The 27,338-nt window shown below is 42.9% G+C and overlaps 1 protein-coding gene across 5 annotated transcripts in view; it reads left to right on the top strand.

Annotated features, from left to right (window-relative positions):
* The window catches only part of pam (peptidylglycine alpha-amidating monooxygenase), a 76,323-nt gene that overhangs the window by 44,237 nt on the left and 4,748 nt on the right, over window positions 1-27,338 (top strand). For 2 of the 5 annotated variants that reach the window (XM_088391232.1, XM_088391235.1), the window contains exons 11-23: window positions 312-392; window positions 840-916; window positions 9,614-9,717; window positions 10,101-10,294; window positions 11,229-11,288; window positions 13,688-13,960; window positions 16,976-17,105; window positions 18,011-18,127; window positions 18,871-18,943; window positions 20,607-20,817; window positions 21,172-21,375; window positions 24,246-24,370; window positions 27,174-27,270. In XM_088391232.1, coding sequence (XP_088247358.1) covers window positions 312-392; window positions 840-916; window positions 9,614-9,717; window positions 10,101-10,294; window positions 11,229-11,288; window positions 13,688-13,960; window positions 16,976-17,105; window positions 18,011-18,127; window positions 18,871-18,943; window positions 20,607-20,817; window positions 21,172-21,375; window positions 24,246-24,370; window positions 27,174-27,270 — 1,746 coding nt within the window. The remainder of the gene's footprint in view (window positions 1-311; window positions 393-839; window positions 917-9,613; window positions 9,718-10,100; window positions 10,295-11,228; window positions 11,289-13,687; window positions 13,961-16,975; window positions 17,106-18,010; window positions 18,128-18,870; window positions 18,944-20,606; window positions 20,818-21,171; window positions 21,376-24,245; window positions 24,371-27,173; window positions 27,271-27,338) is intronic. The other 3 variants (XM_088391236.1, XM_088391237.1, XM_088391238.1) reach the window with 3 other exon arrangements.

Below are 27,338 nucleotides of genomic sequence, written 5' to 3'. Positions count from 1 at the left end.
CCCACCCCAAAGGATGTGACATAATAGATAAAAAATACATAATAGAAAATGGAGAAAACTGAACGGAGTAAAGAATAGCCCCCAAAAAGATCATAAAAGTATCTCTGCAACACCTGCAGGTATAATTACACTTTTCTTCAATCATAGAGACTCCAAGTGCACAATAAAATGAATATAAAAGCAAAAAAAATGGATTTTCCATGATATGTCTATCAGCAAATCGGAAACTTCCTTTCAAGCTACAATAGATATTCTTGAGTTCTTGTGAACTGTTGAGACTGTTGCTACTTACTGTGTCTTTATCTTTTTAGTTACAAATGCGGACATTGCCTGTGACTACAAATCTTATCCAATTTACCCGTTTGCCTTTAGGACCCACACACATCATCTGGGTAAGTAATGCCCAAATATTTAAAAATATACACATACGTATATGCGCGAACATTTTATCTTTGAGGCAATAGGGAAGGATGCAATATTTGTCACTGTGCTTCTGAGTTCTCATTACTGTTGTGAATACAAAAATGTAGTCAGAGGCTTTTTGGGAACTATAACATAAATCGACTATTGCCAGCAAAAAGGGACCATTCTGTCATGAATCTAGTTTTGATGCAGATGTAGTTTTAATTGTTTGGCTGATGAAACAATAATGAAAAGATGCATTGTGACCCAGTGGTACAAATTATTTTCTTGTATAATACTGTTTAAAGACCGACAGAGGTCACAAGCCCATTGCATTGTGAAAACACTACATAATAATAAAGTTATTGTATTTTAATTAATCATTCATGACTGTACTACAAACATACAGCATTATTTACTTCCCATTTCTCCAATAGGAAAAGTGGTCAGTGGCTACAGGATTCGAAATGGAAAATGGAGCCTGATTGGGAGACAGTCTCCTCAACTACCACAGGTATTAAAAAAATGTGTGTGTGTGTGTGTGTGTGTATATATATATGTGTGTGTGTATATATATATGTGTGTGTGTGTGTATATATATATGTGTGTGTGTGTCAAAGTCAAAGTCAGCTTTATTGTCAATTTCTCCACATGCCAAAGACACACAAAGAAACCGAAATTTCGTTCCTCCCTATCCCACGGTGACAAGACATGACTCACAACAGACAAACAAGTAAACAAGTATAACAAAAGCGTGCTGAATAAATAATGAATAAATAACACAACAATAAATAAATAAATAAGAGGAGCAGAAAAAAAAGGAGCAAGTGCGCGTACAGCAGACATTAGCGCAACAGTGCCGCACGCTACGCAGAAGGGGGTAGCGAGTTCAGGGCCCTAACAGCCTGGAGAAAGAAGCTGTTGGCGAGTCTGGTGGTGCGGGAGCGCAGGCTCCTGTACCTCTTCCCAGAGGGCAGAAGGTCAAACAAAGAGTGAGCCAGGTGACTCACATCTCTGGCAATCGAGGTTGCCTTGCGGGCGAGATGGGAGGTGTAAATGTCCTTCAGGGAGGGGAGCGAAGCACCAATAATCTTACCAGCCGTATTCACTATGCGCTGCAGGGCCTTCAAGTTCTGTTCAGTGCAGTTACCACCCCAGACAGCGATGCAACTGGTGAGGACGCTCTCAATGGTGCCACGGTAGAATGTAGACAGGACTGCCTGAGGAGCACATGCACGCCTGAGCTTCCGCAGGAAGTACAGGCGGCGCTGAGCTTTCTTTGCCAGCGACGAGGTGTTTGCGGACCAGGAGAGGTCCTCACTGATGTGCACCCCCAGGAACTTGGTGCAGCTCACCCTCTCCACCACAGCACCGTCGATGATCAGCGGCAGGTGTGTTGTGTGACCCTTCCGGAAGTCAACAATGATATCCTTGGTCTTATTGACGTTCAGCAGGACGTCGTTGTCCCTGCACCACGTGGTCAGAAGGTCAACTTCCGACCTGTACCAAGTCACATCGCCCTTCGTGATGAGTCGTGTCGTCAGCAAACTTCACTATGCGGTTGTCGCTGTAGGTCGGAGTGCAGTCATGCATCAGCAGGGTGAAGAGCAATGGACTGAGCACGCAGCCCTGGGGGGCCCCCGTGCTCAGCGTGATGCTGGCGGAGATTTTGTCGCCAACACGCACCACCTGAGGCCTCTGACAGAGGAAGTCCAGTATCCAGTTGCAGAGGGAGGTACTGAGGCCCAGCTCGTCGAGTTTGCAGATGAGTCGCTGCGGCACAATGGTGTTGAAGGCAGAGCTGAAGTCCACAAACAGCAACCTCACATATGAGTCCTTTCTCTCCAGGTGGGTGAGGGCCGAGTGGAGGGCAGAGCAGATGGCATCCTCAGAGGACCGCTTGGCACGGTACGCAAACTGGAAAGGGTCAATGGTGGGGGGGAGAACGGACTTGATGTGCTCCATGACCAGCCGCTCAAAGCACTTCATGATGATGGGCGTCAGTGCCACAGGGCGGTAGTCATTGAAGCAGGACGGTGCAGGTTTCTTCGGCACAGGAACGATGGTGGCAGCCTTGAAACATGAGGGGACGATGGCCTGCTGCAGGGAAACGTTAAAGATGTCCGTGAAGACACCCGACAGCTCCCCAGCGCAGTCCTTCAGCGCTCGACCCGGGATGTTGTCAGGGCCCGCCGCCTTACGGGTGTCAATAGCGGCAAGCGCCCTCCTCACACCGTCGGCAGAGAGGCGCAGGGGCTGCTCGTGTGGGGGGGGGAGCGGTCTTCAGCGGGCAAGTGCTGTTCTGGGCGTCGAAGCGAGCAAAGAAGCGGTTCAGATCGTTCAGCAGACGGACGTCGCCCTCACAGCTCCTCGGCGCGGGCTTGTAGTCCGTGATGGTCTGAATGCCCCGCCAAAGGCTACGTGCGTCCTTGCTGTCCTTGAAGTGGGTGGAGACCTTGCACGAGAACGCCTTCTTCGCTTCTTTGATGCCTCGGGACAGGTCGGCCCTCGCTGTCCTCAAGCCAGCCTCATCCCCCGCTCTGAAAGCCTTGTCCCTGGCCCTCCACAGTCTGAGGACAGCCCCCGTCAGCCACGGCTTCCAGTTCGCGCGAGTGACGACGGTTTTCGAGCAAGTCACATCATCGATGCACTTCGTGATGTAAGAGGTAACAGAGTCAGTATACTCCTCTATGTCCGTCCAATCGTTGTAGGTGGCTGCCTGCTTAAAGAAGTCCCAGTCAGTGGTGTCGAAGCAGTCACGAAGTGCATCGGAGGCACCCTCAGGCCACACTCGAACCTGCCTCCGAACCGGCCTGGATGCCTTTACCAATTGTCTGTATGCGGGCAAAAGCAAAACGGTGAGATGGTCAGAAAGCCCCAGATGGGGGAGGGGGGTGGCTTTGAAAGCTCCCTTTTGCGCCGAGTAGACTAGGTCCAGGAAGCTGTCTCCACGTGTCGGAAAAGGAACATGCTGGTGAAGCCTCGGGAAAACAGACTTCAGGTTGGCATTATTGAAGTCTCCAGCGAAGATGGTGAAACCGTCAGGGTGCGCTGTTTGCTGTTCACTGACAGCCTGGTACAGTTCACCAAGCGCCGCGATTCTGTCTCCTTCGATGTTGGAAGGCGGGATGTATACCGCGACTAGCAGAATCGCGGTAAATTCCCTCGGCAGATAAAAAGGACGGCACTTAATGATCACAAACTCCACAAGCGGCGAGCAGTGCTTACATACCACCACAGAGTCCCGGCACCATTCTTCTCGGATGTAGACGCATATTCCACCTCCACGCGACTTTCCCCCTCGTACAATGGCACGGTCCGCCCGATAGCACGCTAGCCGCTCCAGATGCACTGCAGAGTCAGGAATGTTGTCACTCAACCAGGTCTCGGTGAACACGAGCACACAACAGTTCCGCACCGTCCGGTTTGTAGACCTCAGCAGGCGAACGTAATCTATTTTGTTGTCCAGCGATCGAACATTCGCCAGAAGAATGGAGGGCACCGCCGGTCGCGCTGGGTTGGCCGCCAGCCTGGCCCGGACGCCTCCGACCTTGCCCCTCTTCTGCCTCCTCGCACACCGTTTCCGACGGCTCCCAACCGGGGGAGGAATAGCGGGTGAGGTCGGCGACGTTTCAGGACGTAGCAGTCCGAGCGCCTTTAATGTCGACGCTTCAAAGTCCAGAACGCCGCAAAACCCACTTCTGCCGATGTCAAGCAGAACCTGCCTGCTGTACTTGTAGCACGGACGAGACGAACATACAAGACTGTCGGACGAACACTCATTAGACGAACAAATCACCGTACTGACGGGACAGAGAGTGGCCGCTGCGTGTGCACGCGCCGCCATCTTGAAAAAAAAAATATGTATTTTTTTTTGTATATGTATATATATATATATATGTGTGTGTGTGTGTGTGTGTGTGTTTGTGTGTGTGTGTGTGTGTGTGTGTGTGTGTATATATATATATATATATATGTGTGTGTGTGTATATATATGTGTGTGTATACGTATATATATAGTATATATATGTGTGTGTGTGTATATATATGTGTGTGTATACGTATATATATAGTATATATATATGTGTGTGTATAGTATGTATGTATGTGTGTGTATATATATATATATATATATATATATATATATATATATATATATATATATATATATATATAGTATGTATATATGAAATGCGAACTAAACTCTGGCATCGGTGATACAGGGACCAAACCGCCCTTATCAGTTGGCTCGGCACCCCGTACTGCCGAAGCACCCTCCACAGAACCTCCCAAGAGACACGGTCGTACGCCTTCTCCAAGTCCACAAAACACATGTGGACTGGGAACCACCACCCCATTCTGCCAATCCAGAGGCACCGTCCCCGATGTCCACGCAATGTTGTAGAGGCGTGTCAGCCAGGACAGCCCCACAACATCCAGAGCTTTTAAGAACTCCAGGCGGATCTCATCCACCCCCGGGGCCTTGCCACCAAGGATTTTTTTAACTACCGTATTTGCCGGTGTACAGGTCGACTCGGTGTATAAGTCGACCCCCTAAAATTCGACGGAAATTTACGATTTTATGATATATCCTTTGTATAAGTCGAGCTCAATTGTTGCATTATATTAAACTTCAAAATTCAATATGCGAAATTTATTGACGAAATGTGTTCAAATTCCGGGAGGCCGTGCGCATGCGGCTGTTTATAAGCACCGCGGAGGAGATCGCGGCCGGCGGGCTCGCGCACGCCGCCCGGCACCAACGGGAGGCCGGAAATAGCTCCAAGCTGAGCGGATCGGCACTTTATAAGCACCGCAGAGGAGATCGCGGCGCCTCATTGGACTTCCAGCGGCCGGCGAGCTCGCGCACCCGCCCGGCACATCCGGGAGGCCGTGCGCACGAGCCAAGTGGCCGAAAATAGCCCCCGCCGAGCGGATCGGCTGCTTATAAGCACCGCGGAGGTGGTCGCGGCGCCTCATTGGACTTCCAGCGGCCGGCGAGCTCGCGCACCCGCCCGGCACATCCGGGAGGCCGTGCGCACGAGCCAAGTGGCCGAAAATAGCCCCCGCCGAGCGGATCGGCTGTTTATAAGCACCGCGGAGGTGGTCGCGGCGCCTCATTGGACTTCCAGCGGCCGGCGAGCTCGCGCACCCGCCCGGCACATCCGGGAGGCCGTGCGCACGAGCCAAGTGGCCGAAAATAGCCCCCGCCGAGCGGATCGGCTGTTTATAAGCACCGCGGAGGTGGTTGCGGCGCCTCATTCGACTTCCAGCGGGCCGCGCACTCGCGCACGCCGCCCGGTTCAAATTTTCTAAGTGCAACGCACAATGAGATGCATGAGAAACGGCCTTGGTTACCATCACATTTGAAGCGATGAATACGAAGTTAAATTTTATGACTCGGTGTATAAGTCGAGGTCGATTTTTTTCGGTCGATTTTAGATCGAAAAAGGTCGACCAATACACCGGCAAATACGGTACCTCAATGACTTCGACCCAAGAGATTGGAGAGTCAGCATCAGAGTCTCCAGGCCCTGCTTCCACAATGGAAGGTGTGTAGGTGGAATTGAGGAGGTCTTCAAAGTATTCTCCCCATCGACTCACGACGTCCCGAGTCGAGGTCAGCAGCACGCCATCTCCACTGTTAGCAGTGTTGATGGTGCACTGCTTCTCCCTCCTGAGACGCTGGATGGTGGACCAGAATTTCCTCGAAGCCATCCAGAAGTCATTCTCCAAGGCCTCGCCAAACTCCTCCCACGCCCGGGTTTTTGCCTCAGCAACAGCCGAAGCGGCGTTCCGCTTGGCCATCCGGTACCTGTCAGCTGCCTCCGAAGTCCCGCAGGCCAAAATGGCCTGATAGGACTCCTTCAGCTTGACGGCATCCCTTACCGCCGGTTTCCACCAGCGGGCTCGGGGATTGGCGCCACGACAGGCACCAACAACCTTACGGCCACAGCTCCGGTCGGCTGCCTCAACAATGGAGGTGCGGAACATGATCCACTCCGACTCAATGTCCCCCGCCTCCCCCGAGACGTGGGAAAAGCTCTGCCGGAGGTGGGAGTTGAAGCTCTTCCTGACAGGGGATTCTGCCAGATGTTCCCAGCAGACCCTCACAGAGCGTTTGGGCCTGCTCGGTCGGACCGGCATCTTCCCCCCCCATCGGAGCCAACCCACCAACAGGTGGTGATCAGTTGACAGCCCCGCCCCTCTCTTCACCCGAGTGTCCAAAACATGCGGCCGCAAATCCGATGACACGACTACAAAGTCGATCATCGAACTGCGGCCTAGGGAGTCCTGGTGCCAAGTGCACACATGGACACCCTTATGCTTGAACATGGTGTTCATTATAGAGAATCCGTGTCAAGCACAGAAGTCCAATAATAGAACACCACTCGGATTCAGATCGGGGGGGGGGGGGGGGGGGGGGCGTTCCTCCCAATCACGCCCTTCCAGGTCTCACTGTCATTTCCCACGTGAGGATTGAAGTCACACAGTAGAACGATGGAGTCCACAGAAGGAGCGCTCTCCAGTACTTCCTCCAGGGACTCCAAGAAGGGTGGGTACTCTGAGCTGCCGTTTGGTGTATAGACACAAACAACAGTCAGGACCTGTCCCCCCACCCGAAGGCGGAGGGAGGCTACCCTCTCGTTCACCGGGGTGAACCCCAATGTGCAGGCGCCCAGCTGGGGGGCAATAAGTATACCCACACCTGCTCGACGCCTCTCACCATGGGCAACTCCAGAGTGGAAGAGAGTCCAGCCCCTCTCGAGAGAGCGCATTATGCATCACCGCACGCACTCGCTTCTTTCATTTAAACTAAATAAAGTTTATTACCAGCAAAAATGAGTGGGGTTGCTGGACCAAGAAGCCAAACCAAATCACTTTAATCCCATCGCTTGATTGACATACGGGTAAGCCTATCGCGAGACAAGCACAGTGAACCCCCCCACCTCACCGCAGCACATAACGCAAGCCCGTCATCAAAGCTAATCAACGCATTACGCATCAACGCACGCACTTGCTTTTTTCTTTTAAATTAAAGAAAGTTTATGACCATAAAAAACGAGTAAGGTTGCTGGAATAAGTGAGAAGCCATACCGTATAACTTTCATACAGAAAGGGAGTAAGAATTTACCTCATTGACTGGGTTGACATTCCCTTTATTCCATTTAGCACAGCACCATCTAGTGGATGCATATCGCAACCCTAGTCAACCTCAGTTTAATCCAGTAGCGCTATTTTATGCACCTTTTAATCCGGTGCGCCCTATATATGAAATATTTTCTAAAATAAAAAATTCAAAGGTAATCCAGTGCGCCTTATAGTGCAGTGTGCCTTATAGTGCCGAAAATACTGTACGTACCTCCGCTGCCATTGATAAATAAATACTATCGTTTGTGCAAAGAAAACAGCATTAGGACCCTCTAAAATGACATAGACAAAGTGACATGCTTATGAGGCACAATTAGAGCTTTCTGGAAAGCCAGGATCATTGCAGAACAGCAACGTGACAATGACGAGAGGGAACTTGGCATGTTTAATGGCAAATTTGCCCAACTGTTTAATTTCGATACAGCAGATGAGGACTTGGACAGATTTGTGTATGAATATTGATTAACAATAATGTGAGTACAGTAGAGTACATGGTTAAACAGTAGAATAAAATACAACCGAACTTTCTGTGTTGCTCCCGTGACATCTCTGTTCATTGTAGGTCATGGCATGCATGCGCCCTATCATGCCCTATGGGTGGATTGAATATAAAATGGACCCCACAATAAGTCTTTTAACCCAATGCGCCTAATGTTGAAAATACGGTGTGTGTGTGTGTGTGTGTGTGTGTGCGTGTGCGTGTGTGCGTGCGCGTGCGTGCGTGTGTGCGCATGCGTTCATGTGCGTGTGTGTGTGTGCGTGCGTGCGTGTGTGTGTGGATGGATAGATGTGTGTGCGTGTGCGTGTGTGTGTGCGTGTGTGTGTGTGTGTGTGTGTGTGTGTGCGCCCGTGCTTAGGTAGGTAGGTCGGTCGGTCGGTCGGTCAGTAGGTAGATAGAGAATATATCAGTTTTGCACAAAAAATTTTTTTTTTTTTTTTTTTTTTTGTACAAATAACTGAAAAGTAGGGCATCTGAAATTTTCTCTGTGCAGCAAACTGACTTCAGAGTTCACTTTTCCCCCCCACATATTAGGCTTCAATCTGTTTTATGTGAAGAATTCAGTGGTTCCCTAATGATAATGTTAACCTAAAAGACGTATTATTATTATTATTATTATTATTATTATAGTAAATCGGTGTGTCATCAAGTCTCAGTATACAAATGCGCCTGCTCTGTGATTGTCTGAGGGGTCTGTTAAAAGAATATTGGGGAGTAAACAGCATGAGGAAGACCAAGAAACACACCAGACAGGTCCGAGGTAAATTTGTGTTTAAAGTTTAAAGCAGCATCATGATATAAAAAGATACACAAGATTTAACTCATTCACTGCCAACCCAGTTAATATATTTGACGTCTATAACCGTCAATGGCACTGAATGAGGTAAACATCTCCCGGAGCACTGCTTGATCAGTCATATTGAAATGGAGATTGTATCAGACCACCGCAAACCTACCAAGATTCATCCGCCCCACTAAACTATTAGCCTAAACAAGGAAAGCACTGATCAGAGATGCAGCCAAGAGCCCCATAATAACTATGAATGAACTGCAGAGATCCACAGCTAAGGTTAGGTAATCTGTTTACATGTAATGTATTAGTCGCATACTGAACACATCTTGCCTTTATGAAAGAATAGCAAGAAGAAAGCCATTTCACATAGAAAACCATAAAAAGTCCTGTTTGAAGTTTGCTATAAGCTTCTTTGCTTGGTGTTGATTCTTCAAATGGTTAAGGGGTAGGTAATACTTTTGATAGGCAAGGCACATGCACACACACACACACACACACACACACACACACACACGCACACACACGCACACAAACATACAACAATGTACCACCATGTCCCGCTGTAATGGTTTTGGCAGGAATTCAAAAATATATTAATTCAGATAAATTGTTCAGAAAGTCAGTTTGATCTGTTGGCAGGTGATAAAAGCCCCAACTCAAATACAAAGTTAATCGGTTTGACACATGGCTGCGCCACTGAGTGCATCATTCTCATGACAAAGAAAATAACTTACCACTCACATGATCTACTGTAAAACCCTCTCTAGGCTTTCTATCCTACAAACCATGATGTGGATGTGCAGTATGGAGATTTGCTCGCAGCCAGATGTATGTTCACTGGTGAAGGCAGAAGCAAAGAAACGTACATTGGGTAAGTTGTGCTCTGCATTCCATTCCAGTGATTGTACAATACAATGGGGAAGACAAAATATAAAATAATAATTTACCTGTGAAAGATTTCACTAACTGTGACCTGCAAATATAGTTAGTATAGTATGATAGCATTTTGGATAAAAGAGAAATCCTAATATACTGCACATTCTCATCGGCTGATTTATTTACATATTAATGTGAATAGGTAATGTGTACATACAATAATTAATCAGAAGACATGAAGAGATGCTTTCACCAGATTTTGCATAACAATCATTTCCCTTTTGTAATCCAGCAATACATTTTTCTTCATATAACACACTAACATGCCTAACTATACTTACATTTGATTTTATTCTTTCTTTCTAATTTCTACCACAGGGGTTCCTCTGATGACGAAATGTGCAATTTCTATATTATGTACTACATGGACAGCAAACATGCCATCCCATATATGAACTGCATGAAGCAAGGTTCTACCAAATTGTTTCAGCACATTCCACCTGAAGCCAATATTCCCATTGCTGTTAGTCCCGAAACTATGAACTCCATAATGCATATGGAACATTCAACAGGTACATTCCTAGTCTTTGCAATTTTATATGTCAATACTGCATGTGGTAAAATGTGATTCCAGTGTAACTGGAAAGTGTTCACAGTGCTTCACTTTTTACACATTTTAAATTAAGACTAATTCCATCCAAGTAGATTAAAAAAACTAAATTGTACATCCAATACCATATAATGACATCTCAGTGATGAAGATTTTTTTTGTTCCAGTGAGCACAGTTGTCTCCATATCCATTAAGGAAAGTCATTATGAACCATTAGAACTCTTTGTAATACTGGTCACCATTGTGAAATAAGCCAATGGGGGAGGAATCGCCTTTGTCGGATTGTTGAACACAGAACATTGTCACAATGTCAGAGCTCCAGTGTTTATTTGTGGAAAGGGGAGAACATTAAGAAGGGCAGCAATCCACAAATCAGGGGCTGTATGTTAGATCCCATGGAGTTTGAGATCAGACTCAGATCTGACTCAGACTGGGACAATGGTGAATATTCTCAGCAAAACAATGACTAAAACACATTGTCAGAGTGCCCTTCGGGACAACTCTGTAAATGTCTGTGGGCAGCCTAGCTAGAGATCCAACTTTATAGAGCTTGAGTGGTGCCTCAAAGAGGAATGTGTAAAACTGGCCATATGTAAGTGTGCCTAACCTAATGTGGCATCATCAAAATATTCAAACAGAAGTGAGCAAAAGATAGGAATGCTTAGTGTTTTGTACAGTATTCACGTTTTATTTTTCAATAAATTTGTAAGAAAAAAAAACACATCTAATCAACCTTTTTCATGTTATCAAGAGTTCTTATATGAAGAATGCTGTAACATCAACATACACTGTGAATACTTTCCTAAGGCACTACCCATATTGTCCATACAGTTCTTGAAAATAATAAATACCGTAAGCTTAGTAACCTTATCATTCTCACCAACTCACCTTAAAGGACACCAAGATAGCTCATCGATGCCAGGCACAACTAGTGAAGAGCAGCCAGTTGATAAGGGTAAGCAAATAAACAACAAGGAGCAAATATACAAGAGTTCCAAGGCAAAACAGTTTTTTTTTTTCAAATGTCTTTGCATCACGGAGAACTACTGTATTCTTTGTTGCATATTAGGAATAAATAAATTAATTAATATGTATTAGTAAATTAATACGATGTACATGAATACATCCATTTTCTGTACCGCTTTGTCCCCACGGGGGTCGCGGGCGTGCTGGAGCCTATCCCAGCCGTCGTCAGGCAGTAGGTGGGGGACACCCTGAACTGGTTGCCAGCCAATCGCAGGTCACACAGAGACGAACAACCATCTGCACTCGCACTCACACCTAGGGGGCAATTGGCCTACCAAGCATGTTTTTGGGATGTGGGAGGAAACCGGAGTGCCCGGAGAAAACCCACGCGGGGAGATTATTGAATTTTTTATTTTAGAAATTATTTCATATATAGGGCGCACCGGATTAAAAGGCACATAAAATAGAAGCTATACTGCAACAAACTGAGGTTGACTAGGGTTGCGGTATGCATCCACTAGCCAATAACCAATGAGCCCTCAGTAAACAATTGCGTTTCTCAAACTATCTCCTGTAAAAGTGATCGGAACTGACTAAAGTTCGATCTAACACATTGGTACTGCTTACTTATGTTTCCCTTTCATATCGATCCGTAAATTTACTCGAAACATTAACGGAGCAGCCTATTTTGAAATGAAATAGCCTCGTGTGTATAGCACCTATCATAATAGCATTAGCCACCCGCAAACTCCCATGAGCCTCAGCTCGCAGACTCCCATGAGCCTCAGCAAAGTGTCGTGGCAGCCCCCTGTAAACACCCCCTGTAAACAATCATGTTTCTCAAACTTTCTCCCATAAAAGTGATCGGAACCGACTAAAGACTGATTTAACACATTGGTGCTGCTTATTTATGATTCCGTTGGATATTGATCCGTAAACGTATTCGAAAACATGAACGGAACAGCCTATTTCGAAATGAAATAGCCTCGCGGGTACAACAGCTATTCAGTGATGCCCCCTGACCATGGTTGCTGTAATGCTGGGAAGCGATGCGACCTTGTAATTTACTAGTTGTACTAAAACGTACTGAAACATTTTGGCAGAGCGCTGTGTACAACCAGTATGGATCACCAAATTCATCAATTTATCCCTATATAAGGCGCTCTGCATTATAAGGCGCACTGTGGGTTTTTGAGTAAATTTCAAGTTTTTAAGTGCACCTAATAGTGTGGAAAGTACGGTAAGTAATAAAATGTATAAAATCCCACATTCTATTAAATCTGTGTCAGTAAACATGACACGGGAGTCACTCATCCTTTTAGAATTGTGCAACTTCTGTCTTAAAGGTTACGCAATAATGTTGGACATTATGACTATTTTCCATAAAACAATTACTCTACCAAACTAGGAGGGTTGAAAAGCTGTACATAATTATTTTTTCCAACATCCAACAGGTTCTCCGGGATACAATCGCTGGCGTTTGTGACCATACATTTTCATCACACATTCTTTGTATTAAAAACGAGTTTGTTCTTTTCAGGAATATGACTTGCTTTGTAATGTTTCTCTAATTTGGAGTGACAGACTATCTTTTCCATTCATCTTTGTCCTTCTCTGCCAGTTTTCCTGGGCCACATTTACATGAGAATGACGCCTTATGTTTTCATGAAATTTCTCATACAGATCACAAAATGGTCTTAAAATGGTAAACCTTTACATAGACTGCAAAAAAAAAAAAACTCAATTAAGAAATCTCTCCATCTTTGAGTTGGGGATTGTTAGTGGAGTACTATGTCCACACTGGACTTAAATTTCCACTTTCCACTCTGGACATGTATTGCCACTTAAATTTCCACCTTCAACTCTGGAGCTGTATTGCTAGTAGTGGCATATTAACTTTTTTTATTCTTTTTTTTGCTTGTTTTTTTACTACTGTTCATACGGCAACAATAATGCGTGTAAGTTTAGGGGTGGGTCCAATTTGAGACACTGTTTTGTCAAGTTTGTTCTATTTTTGTTTAAAAACCTTTGCGTAAATGGCCCATGAATCTACTCTGGTTTTCTATAAGTAAATAGGATGTGATAAATCTCCTCATGACCTGCAATAGGAAATGTCTGCCTGTGATAAAGGACTTTAAGTTGCTGCAGCATTGCACTTGTTATGCAGTCAGAAGGTTGATTCTGAATTCTGTTGATTTCAATAATTGAATTAATGATTTTACATTTGTTTTATGCAGTATTTTCTCATTTCAATTAATTGAAAAAATATTTTTTTAAACAGCTGACTAACACCTCCGCCTCTGTGCAAAGCTAAACAAGCCTCTGTGTCAAAGCTTCCTCTGTTCTTATCTTTTTATATTTCCTTCCTTTCCTTTGCCGTTTGTGCAGGTGACGTCTATTCTCTAATGTCCAAGTTGCTAGGCCAAAACAAGAATGTAGTACACATTCATAAGTACAACCCCAGTAAGATACAGAGGGTCCAGCCAGAGCTGGTGCCTCAGATTCATAGCTTAATAAAAAAGAAAAACTTGGGCTCTCCTGGTGCTCCACTAGCTCTCCAAACCAACAGGCATCCTGTTTTGATGAGGGACAGAGTCCACAAATTCCATCAGCTTGAGGCGGGGCCCAAGCTGACAAAAAGCAAACTGCTGTCAAGACAAGGTGGGTGTATGGGTGTAGGAATTCAAATAATCAGTCATACCTTTTGTAGTATTCAAACATATCTTCGAGACTGTGCTACACATCAAAGTTCTTGTCTCTTCTATACGTGATGTTCATTATCTTTCTTGTTCCACTCCTGTTTCCTTCCTTTTTCATCTTTCCTCTGCCTGGATCATAAAGAGAATGTTATGATACTGCATGTTCATTTTCCACTTTTGTGGTTTGATTTTAAACATGCTTTTTCTGTAATAGGTTTATTTGAATTATTATTATTATTATTATTATTAGTAGTAGTAGTAGTAGTAGTAGTAGTAGTACCGTATTTTCTGAACTTTGAGTCGCGCCAAAATATAAGTCGCACCAGCCATAAAATGCATAATAAAGAATGAAAATACATATATAAGTCGCACCGGTGTATAGGTTACATTTTTGGGGGAAATGTATTTGATAAAATGCAACACCAAGAGCATACGTGTCATCTTGAAAGGCAATTTAACATAACAATAGAATAGGCAACAACAGGCTGAACGGAGTGGTATGCTAACGTTACATCAGTGGTTCCCAAAGTGGGCGGTACCGCCCCCCTGGGGGCGGTGGAAAGATCTGGGGGGCGGTGAGGACGAAGGGGGCAGTAGGGGGGCGGCAGTCCGAAGTCAAAGTCAGAAGTTGAAGGGGGCGGTAGGGGGGCGGCAGTCCAAAGTCTATGTAGTCACTACATAGACAGCATAGACTACAAAAGCAAAAACTCAGGTTTGTAATTTCAAGCTTGTAATGTTCAGAATTTTATCTTATAATAAAAACCGCATTCTGGCGGTCAACATCATCTTGAGTTCAAGTCAACATGAAATTGGGGACTCACCAGAGTCACAGCGCCGTGTTGTGTTGTGTTGAGCTGGTTAGGGTGGTGCATTCACTGATATATATTGTTACGAATGTACATATATGATGTACCTGTGTGTGCATATATGCGTGTTCGCGCGTGTGTCATTGTGTGGGTGGCAAGGGTGGCGTGCCTTCGATCACGTCCGCCACCATTTTCTGTGAGTAAATGGAAGAAAATGAATACGTGAGAGGGTAAACTTGCTTTTCATACCTTCAATGTTGTCATTTTTGTCTTTAAGTAGGCCTATTTATGAAATGCGATAAAATGCTGTATTTTACATGGTTTTTCTTTTTTGTTCCAGAATAAAGTATGGCAAATCTGGGGGGGGGGGGCTCTAGGAATTCACTGGGGAGCCAAGGGAGCGCTAGCCTGAAAAAGTTTGGGAACCACTGCGTTACATAAACAAGGAACTGAGAACGTGTCTAACGTAACATATTAAGAGTTATTCAAATAACTATAGCATAAATAACATGCTAAAAAGATTATCGAACCATCCGTGTCACTCCATATCATTAAATCCGTCGAAGTCCTCTGTGTCACTTATAAACAACTCTGCTGACTCCGGAAGTAGATGCGGTGCCGACGTTAGACTCATCGTCAGTTGCAGTTCCAATTATTCCACAGGTCTATACTATATATAAACTACAAATCAAATAACTAGAACATAAATAACAAGTTTATCGAACCATCCACGTCACTCCAAATCATTAAATCCATCAAAATCTTCGTCGTCTGTGTCACTTATAAACAACTCTTCTGACTCCGGAAGTAGATGTGGTGCTGATATCAGACTCATTGTCAGTTGCAGCTCCAATTATTCCATAGGCCTATAAAAATATATACAAACTATATATCAAATAACTCTAACATAATCAAATCATTAAATCCAACTTATAAACAACTCCGCAAACCCCCGAAGTAGAAGATGCAGCGCTTCCTCTTCTACGTGGCGTACGTCAGATTCATCGTCAGTTGCAGTTCCAGTTATTCCACAGGCCTAGAGCGCCCTCATGTGGTTAAGTGTGAAAATAACACGTGAAATGATATACAGTCAAACCTCGGTTTTCAACCACAATCCGTTCCAGAAGGCGGTTCGAGAAGTGAATCGGTCGAATTCCGAATCTATTTTTCCCATTACAAATAATTGAAAACATTTTAATCCGTTCCAAGACTAAAAAAAAAAAAAACCTTTTTTAAGCATTTTTTTCATTTGTGCATTTTTGTCCGATCGCGCAACTGCAGCGCACCGCCAAACGCGTAACCGTAGCGCACCGCCGACTGCGCAACTGCACCGCGCTGGTCGCATTCTTGTGACAGAGCCATCGCTGAAATTTAGAAAATATTTGATATTATTTTTTAAGTCCTGATGTACTTTCCAAAATTTAAGTGCACCTCAATGCGCAGGGAGCTTAATTTGGTCTGATCGCGCAACCGCAGCGTGCTGGGCGCTCACTGTCGCATTGCTTTAAGAGCGTTTTTGTGTTTTAGGATGGCTTTACTGCTCCCACTTGCTTTCTTTGGAGGCATGATTAGGGGTTAATACAATCCTCAAAGTAACGAAAATACAATAACGAACGGAGTCAGTCGGCATCCGGGCCGCGCGGTCGGGTTTTCTCGGGTCCTTTCGGCTCATCTCGCGAGGTTCGACCTCCGAGTTTTGTTCAACAACCGAAGCAAAAAAATCTCCAATTTTTCATTCGAATTCCGATTTGTTCAAGAACCGGGACGTTCGAAAAACAAAGGTTTGACTGTACAGTAATGTATTAATAATTTCACACATAAGTTGCTCCTGAGTATAACTCGCACTCCCGGCCAAACTATGAAAAACACTGCGATTTATAGTCCAGAAAATACGGTAGGCTGTTTTTTTTATTCTGCTTGACCTTAGTAGGATGATGGGTAACCCGAGACTTGTCATCAAGGAAAAGGACATGATACAATCAACCATTCACACTCTGTACATCTATGGGCTATTTAAAGTCTTTAATTAACCAAAAAATAGGTAGCTTGAGAAAACCCAGGATAGGGAAGACATTTAGTACTATTATTATTATTATTATCAAGCTTGAAAATAATAATGTCCCTCATGTCTGTAATTTTATTCTATCTACAAATTGTAACTATTTGTTTAGATGTCCATCTGGAGCAAGACCCACTATGGCCACAGAATTCTCTTCAGCTGGGTCAGGTGTCAGGACTTGCCATTGACTCAGATTCCAATCTGGTCATTTTCCACAGAGGTGATCACCAGTGGGGACCAGAGTAAGTTTTTTTAAAAAAACAAGCAATATATTGCTATCAAGCGATTAAAATATCGCAATTGATAATTTTTTGGGGATTCATGTGATTAAGTTTTATTTCTCATAAAAAATCCCTTCATTTTTTTTCTGATCCATTTTTTCTAGCAAATTTTGATACCCTTAAGACGAAAAAGAGGATTGATTTTCTTATGCGGACACATTTTTTATTGAATTGGATTCAATTTATAAAAAGTCACACAAACAGCCCCTCAGTGGTCCATTCTAAGAATTGACAATTTGGGCAATATAAAAAATATATCATGCATGCGAAATGTAAACAAAGACTCAGCTTCATAGTGCAACAAACCATTTTTAAAGTTTGTTTTGAACTATTTGAACTAAATTACCTATTAACCCTGTTTTTGATTTCTCAAAGAATGAACAGACCATTCGCCATGATGCTTTTATTTCTAAAAACGGATGAAATGTCTGCACAAGCCAAGAGTAGTTTCACCACTGTGGTGTATACTTGATGTTTATTTACGGTATCGCAAGATCTGGTGAGGTGTTATAGTTTTTTTGCGGCAACGGTTTTCTTAGGCCGAAATAAGCCTTAATTGCATGATTAAAAAAATGAATGACATTAAAAATGAGTTGGATTAAACACGTTAATAACTCGATTAACTGACACCAATAATATACAGGCTATATACACATACAGGGTTCATCAAAAATGTGCACCAACAGTTTAGTGGGGGGGGGGGTTACTATGTTCCGGGAAAATTTTGAACATGTTCAAAATTCCCTTGTACAGATGAACATTTGAGACTGAATGAACACTGACAAGAACCTTTGGAAGCAAATACTAATACTGTCTTGTGAAGAATCTATGAAACTGATTTTTTTTCTTGTCCATCTTATTTTTAGTTCTTTTGACAGCCAAGCTATATATCAGCAGATGTTCCTTGGCCCTATTCAACAGTCCACTATTTTGGTTGTTAACAGAGAGAATGGAAACATCCTCAAGGCTTCTGGAAGAAATATGTAAGTCATACTGAGACTTAAAACAATATTTAGTAAGATTCTTCCTATCATGTTTTGGGTCAAGTGAACGCGAGAGGCTGTCCCAGATAATTCTCAGACTGAGAAGGAGAGTACACCAGTCCACAAGGCTGACACGCAGTCAAACGAATATTTTACACTTGACACACAAGAGTAAAATTGCTGGTTCCCTTCCGGACTTGTGTTAAATAAACAAATGATAGATCATATAAAGGCTTATCTGTTTTTCAATGGCCAATTTCTAAACGGGAAACGCCCTGCTCCCGTTCATGCAGACAGTGACTCTGTCTCCCCGTGGATGGAAGAGAGATTGGCTTTCAACATGTGAATATCTGAGAATTGTGTCTCTGTGTGGATCTCTTGAAAAAGGCATGATGTTTGTGTCAAAAATGAATACACGTGTTCATTGATTCACAAACGCATGAATATTTACAAATGATAAACGCACAGACAAAAAAAAAAAAAAAATGAAAATCACATATTTGTATCATGCATCGGAAAAAAACGTGTGAAAATCACAAATATGATTGTAGATCCAAAAATCACGTGATAATCACAAATTTATGTATGTAGGATCTGAAAAACGTGAAAATTGTAGATATATTTGTGTGAACAATTTTGAACAATGTAGTATATATTTAAGCTGTCATACTATATATAAATGTAACCTTACTTGGATTATTTTATCACTTTGTAAAGGTTAATTGTTTTTTGCAATTTTACAGATTTTATTTACCTCATGGAATAACGACGGACAAGGACAATAACTACTGGGTAACTGATGTGGCTCTTCATCAGGTAAAAGCAATTCAACCATTTGCTTAAATGTTTTAACTTTGTGTTAGTTTTACATATGATGTACTTTAACTTTTGTGCATATCAGCTACCGTATTTTCCGCACTATTAGGCGCACGTAAAATTTACTCAAAAACTCACAGTGCTCCTTATAATGCAGAGCGCCTTATATATGGATCAATTGATGATTTTGTTGATCCATACTGGTTGTACACAGCGCTCTGCCAAAATGTTTCAGTACGTTTTAGTACGACTAGTAAATTACAAGGTCGCATCGCTTCCCAGCATTATGGCAACCGTGGTCAGGGGGCGTCACTGAATAGCTGTTGTACCCGCAAGGCTATTTCATTTCAAAATAGGCTGTTCCGTAAATGTTTTCGAGTACGTTTACGGATCAATATCCAACAGAATCATAAATAAGCAGCACCAATGTGTTAAATCAGTCTTTAGTCGGTTCTGATCACTTTTATGGAAGAGAGTTTGAGAAACGTGATTGTTTACAGGGGTCGTGGCAGCCCCCTGTAAACAATCACGTTTCTCAAACTCTCTTCCATAAAAGTGATCAGAACCGACTAAAGGCTGATACGTTTACGGATCAATATCCAACGGAATCATAAATAAGCAGCACCAATGTGTTAAATCAGTCTTTAGTCGGTTCCGATCACTTTTATGGGAGAAAGTTTGAGAAACATGATTGTTTACAGGGGGTGTTTACAGGGGGCTGCCACGACACTTTGCTGAGGCTCATGGGAGTCTGCGAGCTGAGGCTCATGGGAGTTTGCGAGTGGCTAATGCTATAATGATAGCTGCTAAACGCACAAGGCTATTTCATTTCAAAATAGGCTGCTACATTAATGTTTCGAGTAAATTTACGGATCGATATGGAAGGGAAACATAAGTAAGCAGTAACAATGTGTTGATCGAACTTTAGTCAGTTCCAATCATTTTATAGGAGATAGTTTGAGAAACGCGATTGTTTACAGGGGGCTGCCACGACACTTTGCTGAGGCTCATGGGAGTCTGTGAGCTGAGGCTCATGGGAGTTTGCGGGTGGCTAATGCTATAATAATAGCTGCTATACGCACGAGGTCATTTCATTTCAAAATAGGCTGCTCCGTTAATGTTTCGAGTAGATTTATGGATCGATATGGAAGGGAAACATAAGTAAGCAGTACCAATGTGTTAGATCGAACTTTAGTCAGTTCCGATCACTTTTATAGGAGATGGTTTGAGAAACGCAATTGTTTACTGAGGGCTCATTGGTTATTGGCTAGTGGATGCATACCGCAACCCTAGTCAACCTCAGTTTGTTGCAGTATAGCTTCTATTTTAGGCGCCTTTTAATCCGGTGCGCCCTATATATAAAATAATTTCTAAAATAAAAAATTCAATGAGGGTGCGCTTTATAATCCAGTGCGCCTTATGGTGCGAAAAATACGGTACTTATGTAGCTGAATAAAAAAGGACATAAAGTGCATTTTATGTAAAATATTGTCTTGAATAACACGATTATGCTAATCATTTACAGTAAGTAGTTATTCCGACAAAGTGATAGAATCAGATTGTTTTATTTTATTATTTTATTATTTTCTACAAATAATAAAAATTGAAAAGTTTGGGAAGAAGAAATCAATAAAATGCTCTCTCTTACACTCTTTGCACTTAGGTCTTAAAAATGAGCAGTGATGGAAGTGATACAATCTTGCTGTCTCTGGGAGAGGCTTTCACACCAGAAAGTGACCGTAACCATTTTTGTCAGCCCACTGATGTGGCAGTAGATTATGAAACTGGGAATATTTTTGTGTCTGATGGCTACTGTAATGCAAGGATACTGAAATTTTCTGCTGATGGAAGATACCTTTCAGAGTGGGGAGCTGGTAAGAACATGAACATCACAGTATCAATAGAACAAAATACTAGTAAAAGGCTAAATCAAGGATTTTACAAGCTAAAATTATGTTCTATCAATCCAGATCATTCTGGATTCAAGTTGAAAGTAATCTTACTGAGACTCTATTTAAGCATAACCAATAGCGAGCGACCTGTTGTGGTTATGTCAGTTTCAGTTTTCTTTCTTTGATTTACAAAGATTTACCAAGGCACGTCACATCAGGAGCAGGGCTAAAACCTTGCCAATTTAAATGGTCCTTATGTAAAGTACCTTGACTGTGGATTGGAGTTTGATAAAGGAAAGTGATGTCATGATAATCATTAAGAATCCTGTCATCTAGGCTCATCAGACCGGAGAAGGCGTACGCCGTTCCGGATCCCACATAGCCTTGCATTTCTGCCTGAGAAAAATGAATTGTGTGTGGCTGACCGGGAGAATGGACGCATCCAGTGCTTCATAGCTCAAACTGGAGAGTTTGTTAAGGAAATTAAAAAAGAAGAGTTTGGTGAAAGTGTCTATGCCATCACTTTCAGTCCAGCTGGAGGTGAGTTCACAAACCGGGACATAGAGCTTTCTTTGATTTGTGTTTTACGCCCTTACTCTTCAGGACATTCCAAATGGTTGTGTTGACTGATTTTTCAATTTCTCTTTTGTTATCAAAATCTCGTCTTCATCGGTAAAATCCAAATACCGTAATTTTCGGACTATAAGTCACGTTTTTTTTTCGTAGTTTGGGTGGGGGGCGACTTATACTCAGGAGCGACTTATATTCGCAAATTTTCAAAATTCAAAAATCCGTGATGTAGTGAAACCACGATAAACGAACCGCGATGTAGCAAGGGATTACTGTCATTTGACCTGCAAGTGACATCAGCAGTGCGGCGGTTGTTTACATAAGGACAAAGGATTCTATCACGGGATGACGAAGATGACGAAATATTTTTGAAGCTGTGTCAGAGGCAGTTGAAAAGATGGGGCTTAAATGGGACAAGCTCTGTGGAGTAACAACGGACGGAGCTCCGGCCATGACTGGCGAGCGCAAAGGAATGGCATTGTTGGTGTGCGCCAAGGTAAAAGAGAGCGGAGGTGAGGCTGTTAGGATGCACTATATAATCCACCAAGAAGCACTGTGTGCCAAGACTGTCCAGCTGGGCGATGTGATGAACACTGTCGTAAAAACTGTCAACGTAATTCGAGCGAGAGGACTGTACCACATAGAATTTCAGGCTTTCCTATCTGATCTGGATGCTAAATACAGGGATGTACTCTACCACTCTGATGTGCGCTGGCTCAGTCGCGGCTCTGTGCTGCAGCGGTTTTTTTTGCTGAGATCAGAAATCGACCAGTTTTTAAAAGAGAAGGGCCAACCTCTTCATGAGTTAAGTGACCCTCTGTGGCTGGCAGATCTGGCATTTTTAGTTGATCTTACGCATCATCTGAATACACTGAACAAGAACCTACAAGGCAAAGAACAGCTGGTGCCACACCTGCATGCGCACATGAAAGCCTTCTGCGTAAAGCTCCGCCTGTTTGAGACACAACTACGAGGCTTTAATGTTGCACACTTCCCTGCGCTGTCTGAAATCAAGTCTGCTTTTCCAAACGCCGACCTTTCTGCTAAAAAGGAGAAATATGTGTCTGTGATTTCCTCTCTCATGACGGAATTCAACCAGCGTTTCCAAGATTTTTCTGCCATTGAAAAACAAATCAAGCTGTTCTCGAAGAAAAAGTGGAAGAGAGTCTGCAGTTAGAGCTGATTGAAATTCAATGTGATGATTCTCTGAAGAGTCAGCATCAGCTTCTCCCCCTCCCCGAATTCTATCAGAGTTTGGATAATGCCAAGTTTCCTCTGATGAGACGCCACGCAAAAAGAATGATGAGCCTGTTCGGCTCGACATACATACGTGAACAAACATTTTCTCTGTTCAATCAGAACAAAAGCAGACTGAGAACCAGAATAACTGATAGCCATCTCTGTGAAGTCCTTCATGTCTCAACCACCAAACTTTCTCCTGACATGTCACCCATCCTTCAATCCAAAGGACAGCATCACTGCTCCCACTGAGTGCAATGTTCTTCACAATACACAGTATTCATGTGTCAGTATGTCACCTCTAGTGTATGGCCCGGCCCTTTGTTTATTTTTCTGTATTTGGCCCTCACTAAAAAAAGTTTGGACACCCCTGGTTTAGCCTGTTGTTGCTGGTTCATGTCTGTTCTTGGTGTTGGGTTTTGACAAATAAATTTGCCCCAAAAGTGCGACTTATACTCCGGTGCGACTTATATATGGGTTTTTTTTTCACTGTATTGTGCATTTTATGGCTTGTGCGACTTATACTCCGGTGCGACTTATAGTCCAAAAATTATGGTACATAAGTGAGTGTGGAAGTTGAATGGTATTTGTTTACATAATGTATTAGGACACACCTGGGCAAAATGTGGTTCCTGTACTTTTGCTTGTATAAAAATAATGAGCAGCTTCAAATAACAACTCTGTCTTCTAAGTTGTGTATCATATCTTAATCGACAGTAACTACTACAACTGAAAATGTTTGTCTCTTGTCTCATATTCACCACTGGTTGTACTTCGCACATCAAATGTATCAAATGTTTTGTGTCCATAGCAAAAATTGACAATTTGGTCTCATGGTTTATGTGAACTGCAACGTCAGACAGCCAGATAGGGGTATCGGAATAAAAAATAATCAAAGAATTAGCGGCGTGGCAATTAATTGGCTAATTGACAATAAATCGATTAATAAACTAATCGATAATGATTTTTGATAATCGAGTAAGCATTTTGATACTTTTTTATGTATTTATTAAATGTACTAAATTGGCCAAACCCTTAGACTGATTATATTTGTGTTGAATCAAAACAAAACCTATGCATTTATTTTGGAAAACAATGATCAGCATTTTTATGAACCAAAACAGTAACTGAATTTCAATTGTTACAAATTGTTAGTACAGAAAACAGAAATTAATGTCCTGTTTTTGAATAAAGGAATGGATGACACCTGGCGCCACTCAGGGTAAGCCAGTCGGTTTCTAATTATTTTCTTATATGCGCCCTGTTATTATTTAGGGGCTATGAGTGGAGGGATGTTATACTACCGTATTTATTCTAATTATCGCCCATATTCTAATAATCGCCCAGTGTGTGTTAGCGATGACATAAATAAAAAACATTGATACCTCTAATTATCGCCCATGCTGCTAAAAATTCCCCCCAAAACTTACGTTTTCCTCCGCGTACGCATGCCGACGTCATTGCGCAAGTTTAAATATGACTGATTTGACAGCATGTCGAATGTCCATTTTGAATTGTTTTTCTCCATAAACTGATACAATTACACTCGTCACTTCGCTACAGTATCCTCACACATAATCTTTTAATGTGCTTGTCTGCAGGTGAAGATGGCATAATCTTTGCAGTAAATGGAAACTCTCTGTCTGAAAACTTTCCTCCTCCAACTGGTTTTGCAATAAATTATGGAACTAAGAACATTTTGGATACCTTCGCCCCAAAGAAAAGGGTAAACAAACCTTTATACGCAAATAAATGTATGTATAGATGTATCAATTGTTGGATTTATTATTACAGTTAAGATTATAAAGTCACCGTCCTTTTATTGTATTTCAACAAACACATTAACACCGATTATCCAGCCATAATACTGTTCGAAGGGCTTATCATTAGTAACTCAAGCGAATGGTCTGTGAAATCCTGCATACCGGGTGACCATCCGATACCTGTCGGCTGCCTCCGGAGTCCCACAGGCCAAAACAGCCCAATAGGACTCCTTCCCTTGTACCAGAACCCAAACTATGTGTGGAGGCAAGACTTTTCTGCCTCGCACACCAGCTCGGGCTCATTTCCAGCTAGAGAGGTGACATTCCGTGTCCCAAGAGCCAGTTTCTGAAGCCAGGGATCAGACCGCTAAGGTCCCCGCCTTTGACCGCCGCCCAGCTCTCTTTGTACCCGACCCCTTTGGCCCCTCCCACAGGTGGTGAGCCCTTGGGAAGGGGGAAACACGTTTCCTTTTCGGGCTGTGCCCAGCCGGGCCCCATGGGCGAAGGCCCAGCCACCAGACGCTCGCCTTCGAGTCCCAACTCCAGGGGAAAATAACTTATTTTTATTAAATATGCTATGATTTTACTGCTCCAGCATACATAATATTAAATTACACTGTATGTGATCCCTGAAAGTTTGACACAAATTATTTTGATTGCATTGCTTGTCTTCCCAGTGATAGTCTTGTTGGCTTCATTATCAACAAAATTTAGAGGGATGATTTTATACGAATTTTTGCAGCATTTAGTTCTGAAGGTAACACTGACTGTAACCAGAAATGAACGTACATACTTGATTGGGAAGCACAATGAGGAACACTGCAGGGCTAAAACCCGTGAACCAAATTGTAGGTCAAACTCAAAACAAAATGTCCCTAAATAGCAAATGTTGATAATAGCAACTTAAAAATAATATGCAACCTACCGTAATTTCCGGACTATAAGCCGCGACTTTTTTCCAAAATTTTGGACCCTGCGGCTTATATTCAGGTGCGGCTTATACAAGATTTTTTTCATGATTTTTGTGATGACTTGATCACTTTTACTCTTAACACTATTATATACAGTAAAAGCTACAAAACAAACTGACAAATAACTCGTTTTCAAATCAGACGAGTAAAAACTGGTCAAATATTTAAAAAAAAAAGATATTATTAACAGTGAAGACAATTTGCAATTCTACTAATGACACACGAATTTGATGCACAATTTGTCTTCGCTGGCCACATAGAATGACGTGGCGGGCCGTATCTGGCCCCCGGGCCTCCAGTTTGACACCTGTGTTCTAAACACTTTCTCTTACTCTGCCATGTCACTCAGAGATTGCACAAAGCAGTGGTGCTGTTTGGACCATCTGCATTGTATTAAAACCCAATCAATCAGCATTTAAATTCAATTCTTCTGACACTTTGCTCACCAAAAACAAGTTGTAATGAATGTGAACTTTTAATGCATTTTATTCAGAAGGTTACTTTGAACCTTAAACGGCGGCGTGGCGTACTTATGGATTTTTATGGCTTCCGACCTCCAGGGGGCGCTCTAGCAGGAAGCAAGAGCGAGACAGGCGAAGAAGAGATAATGCGCCGAAGAAGACGCGCTAGTTTGTGTTTACATTTCGCGCATCAAGCAGAACGCAATCAAGACGGACATTACTGAAAGAAAGCCTTTATACACAAACCGTCATCATGGGGGACAAAAGAAATGCATGTGATGCGGCTTTTAAGCCAAAGGCAGTCGATGTTGAGGACATTATGTTGGCTACTCTGGAGCGTACTTATGGATTCTTACGGCCTCCAGTCTCCAGGGGGCGCTCTAGCAGGAAGCAAGAGCGAGACAGACGAAGAAGAGATAATGCGCTGAAGAAGACGTGCTGGTTTGTGTTTTGATCGTCTCGCGCATCACGCACACACCCGCACTCACACAAAGACAGGAAGCTTTTATACACAAACCGTCATTATGGGGGACAAAAGAAATGCATATGATGCCGCTTTTAAGCTATACGTGTCGCTCGCTAGTTTAATGAATAAGATTAGCATGAACAGACCCTCTTCACACTCGAAGAAATGCCTAAAAGCGACGACGAAAGAGAGACTGAGAAAGTGTGAGGCGAAGGATATCTAACGCTATTCCAATCGGACACTAAGGGGGAAGACTTCGATGGTTTCAGTGCACAGGAGGAAGATGAAGACGGCTCTTTTTTTTTACTTTTACTGGTATGTTTTTTTTTAACCAGCCCTGTTAGTGCTGTGCTACCGTGTTGCTGCTGTGTTGCTGCTGTGTTACCGCCGCGTCTCAGTGACTTTGCTGTATTACTTCCGTGTTGCTGCGGTATTACTGCCGCGTCACAGGCAGTGTTTAGAAAGAAATGTTAAGGTATGTTATTAAAGCTTTAAAAAAAACTTTCTGTGTCCAGTCTTTCTTTGCTAATAACTCGCGTGCACACTTCCGCGTTGCTGCGGTACTACTGCTGCGTGACAGGCAATGTTTAGAAAGACATGTTGAAGTATGTTATTAAAACGTTAAAAAGGCTTTCTATGTACTGTCTTTTTTTTGTAAGAAACTCGTGTGCACGTGCGGCTTATAGTCCGGTGCGGCTTATGTAAGAAAAAAACTGAAATACCCCTGAATTTTAGCTGGTGCGGCTTATAATCCGGTGCGCCTTATAGTCCGGCAATTACGATAATAACATTCTGCTTTGGATATGCTATACCTGTGTTGATATAGTTTAGTGTATTTGTTTCACATTATATTTAAATTCATTTTCAGGAGTTTAAAATGCCTCACGACATTGCTGTAACCAAAAACGGTAGTGTCTTTGTGGGGGATGCAGCCAGCATGACTGTTTTCAAATTTACAGCTGAAAGTAAGTACTACTACATTTACCACAATTCTACTTTTTTGTCATTCCACATTAATTGACATTGTTAATAC

Source organism: Syngnathus floridae, chromosome 12 (genome assembly GCF_059516105.1).
Source record: "Syngnathus floridae isolate MCC-2025c chromosome 12, RoL_Sflo_1.0, whole genome shotgun sequence".
Taxonomy (NCBI): domain Eukaryota; kingdom Metazoa; phylum Chordata; class Actinopteri; order Syngnathiformes; family Syngnathidae; genus Syngnathus; species Syngnathus floridae.
This window is presented reverse-complemented; position numbering and strand designations above follow the sequence as displayed.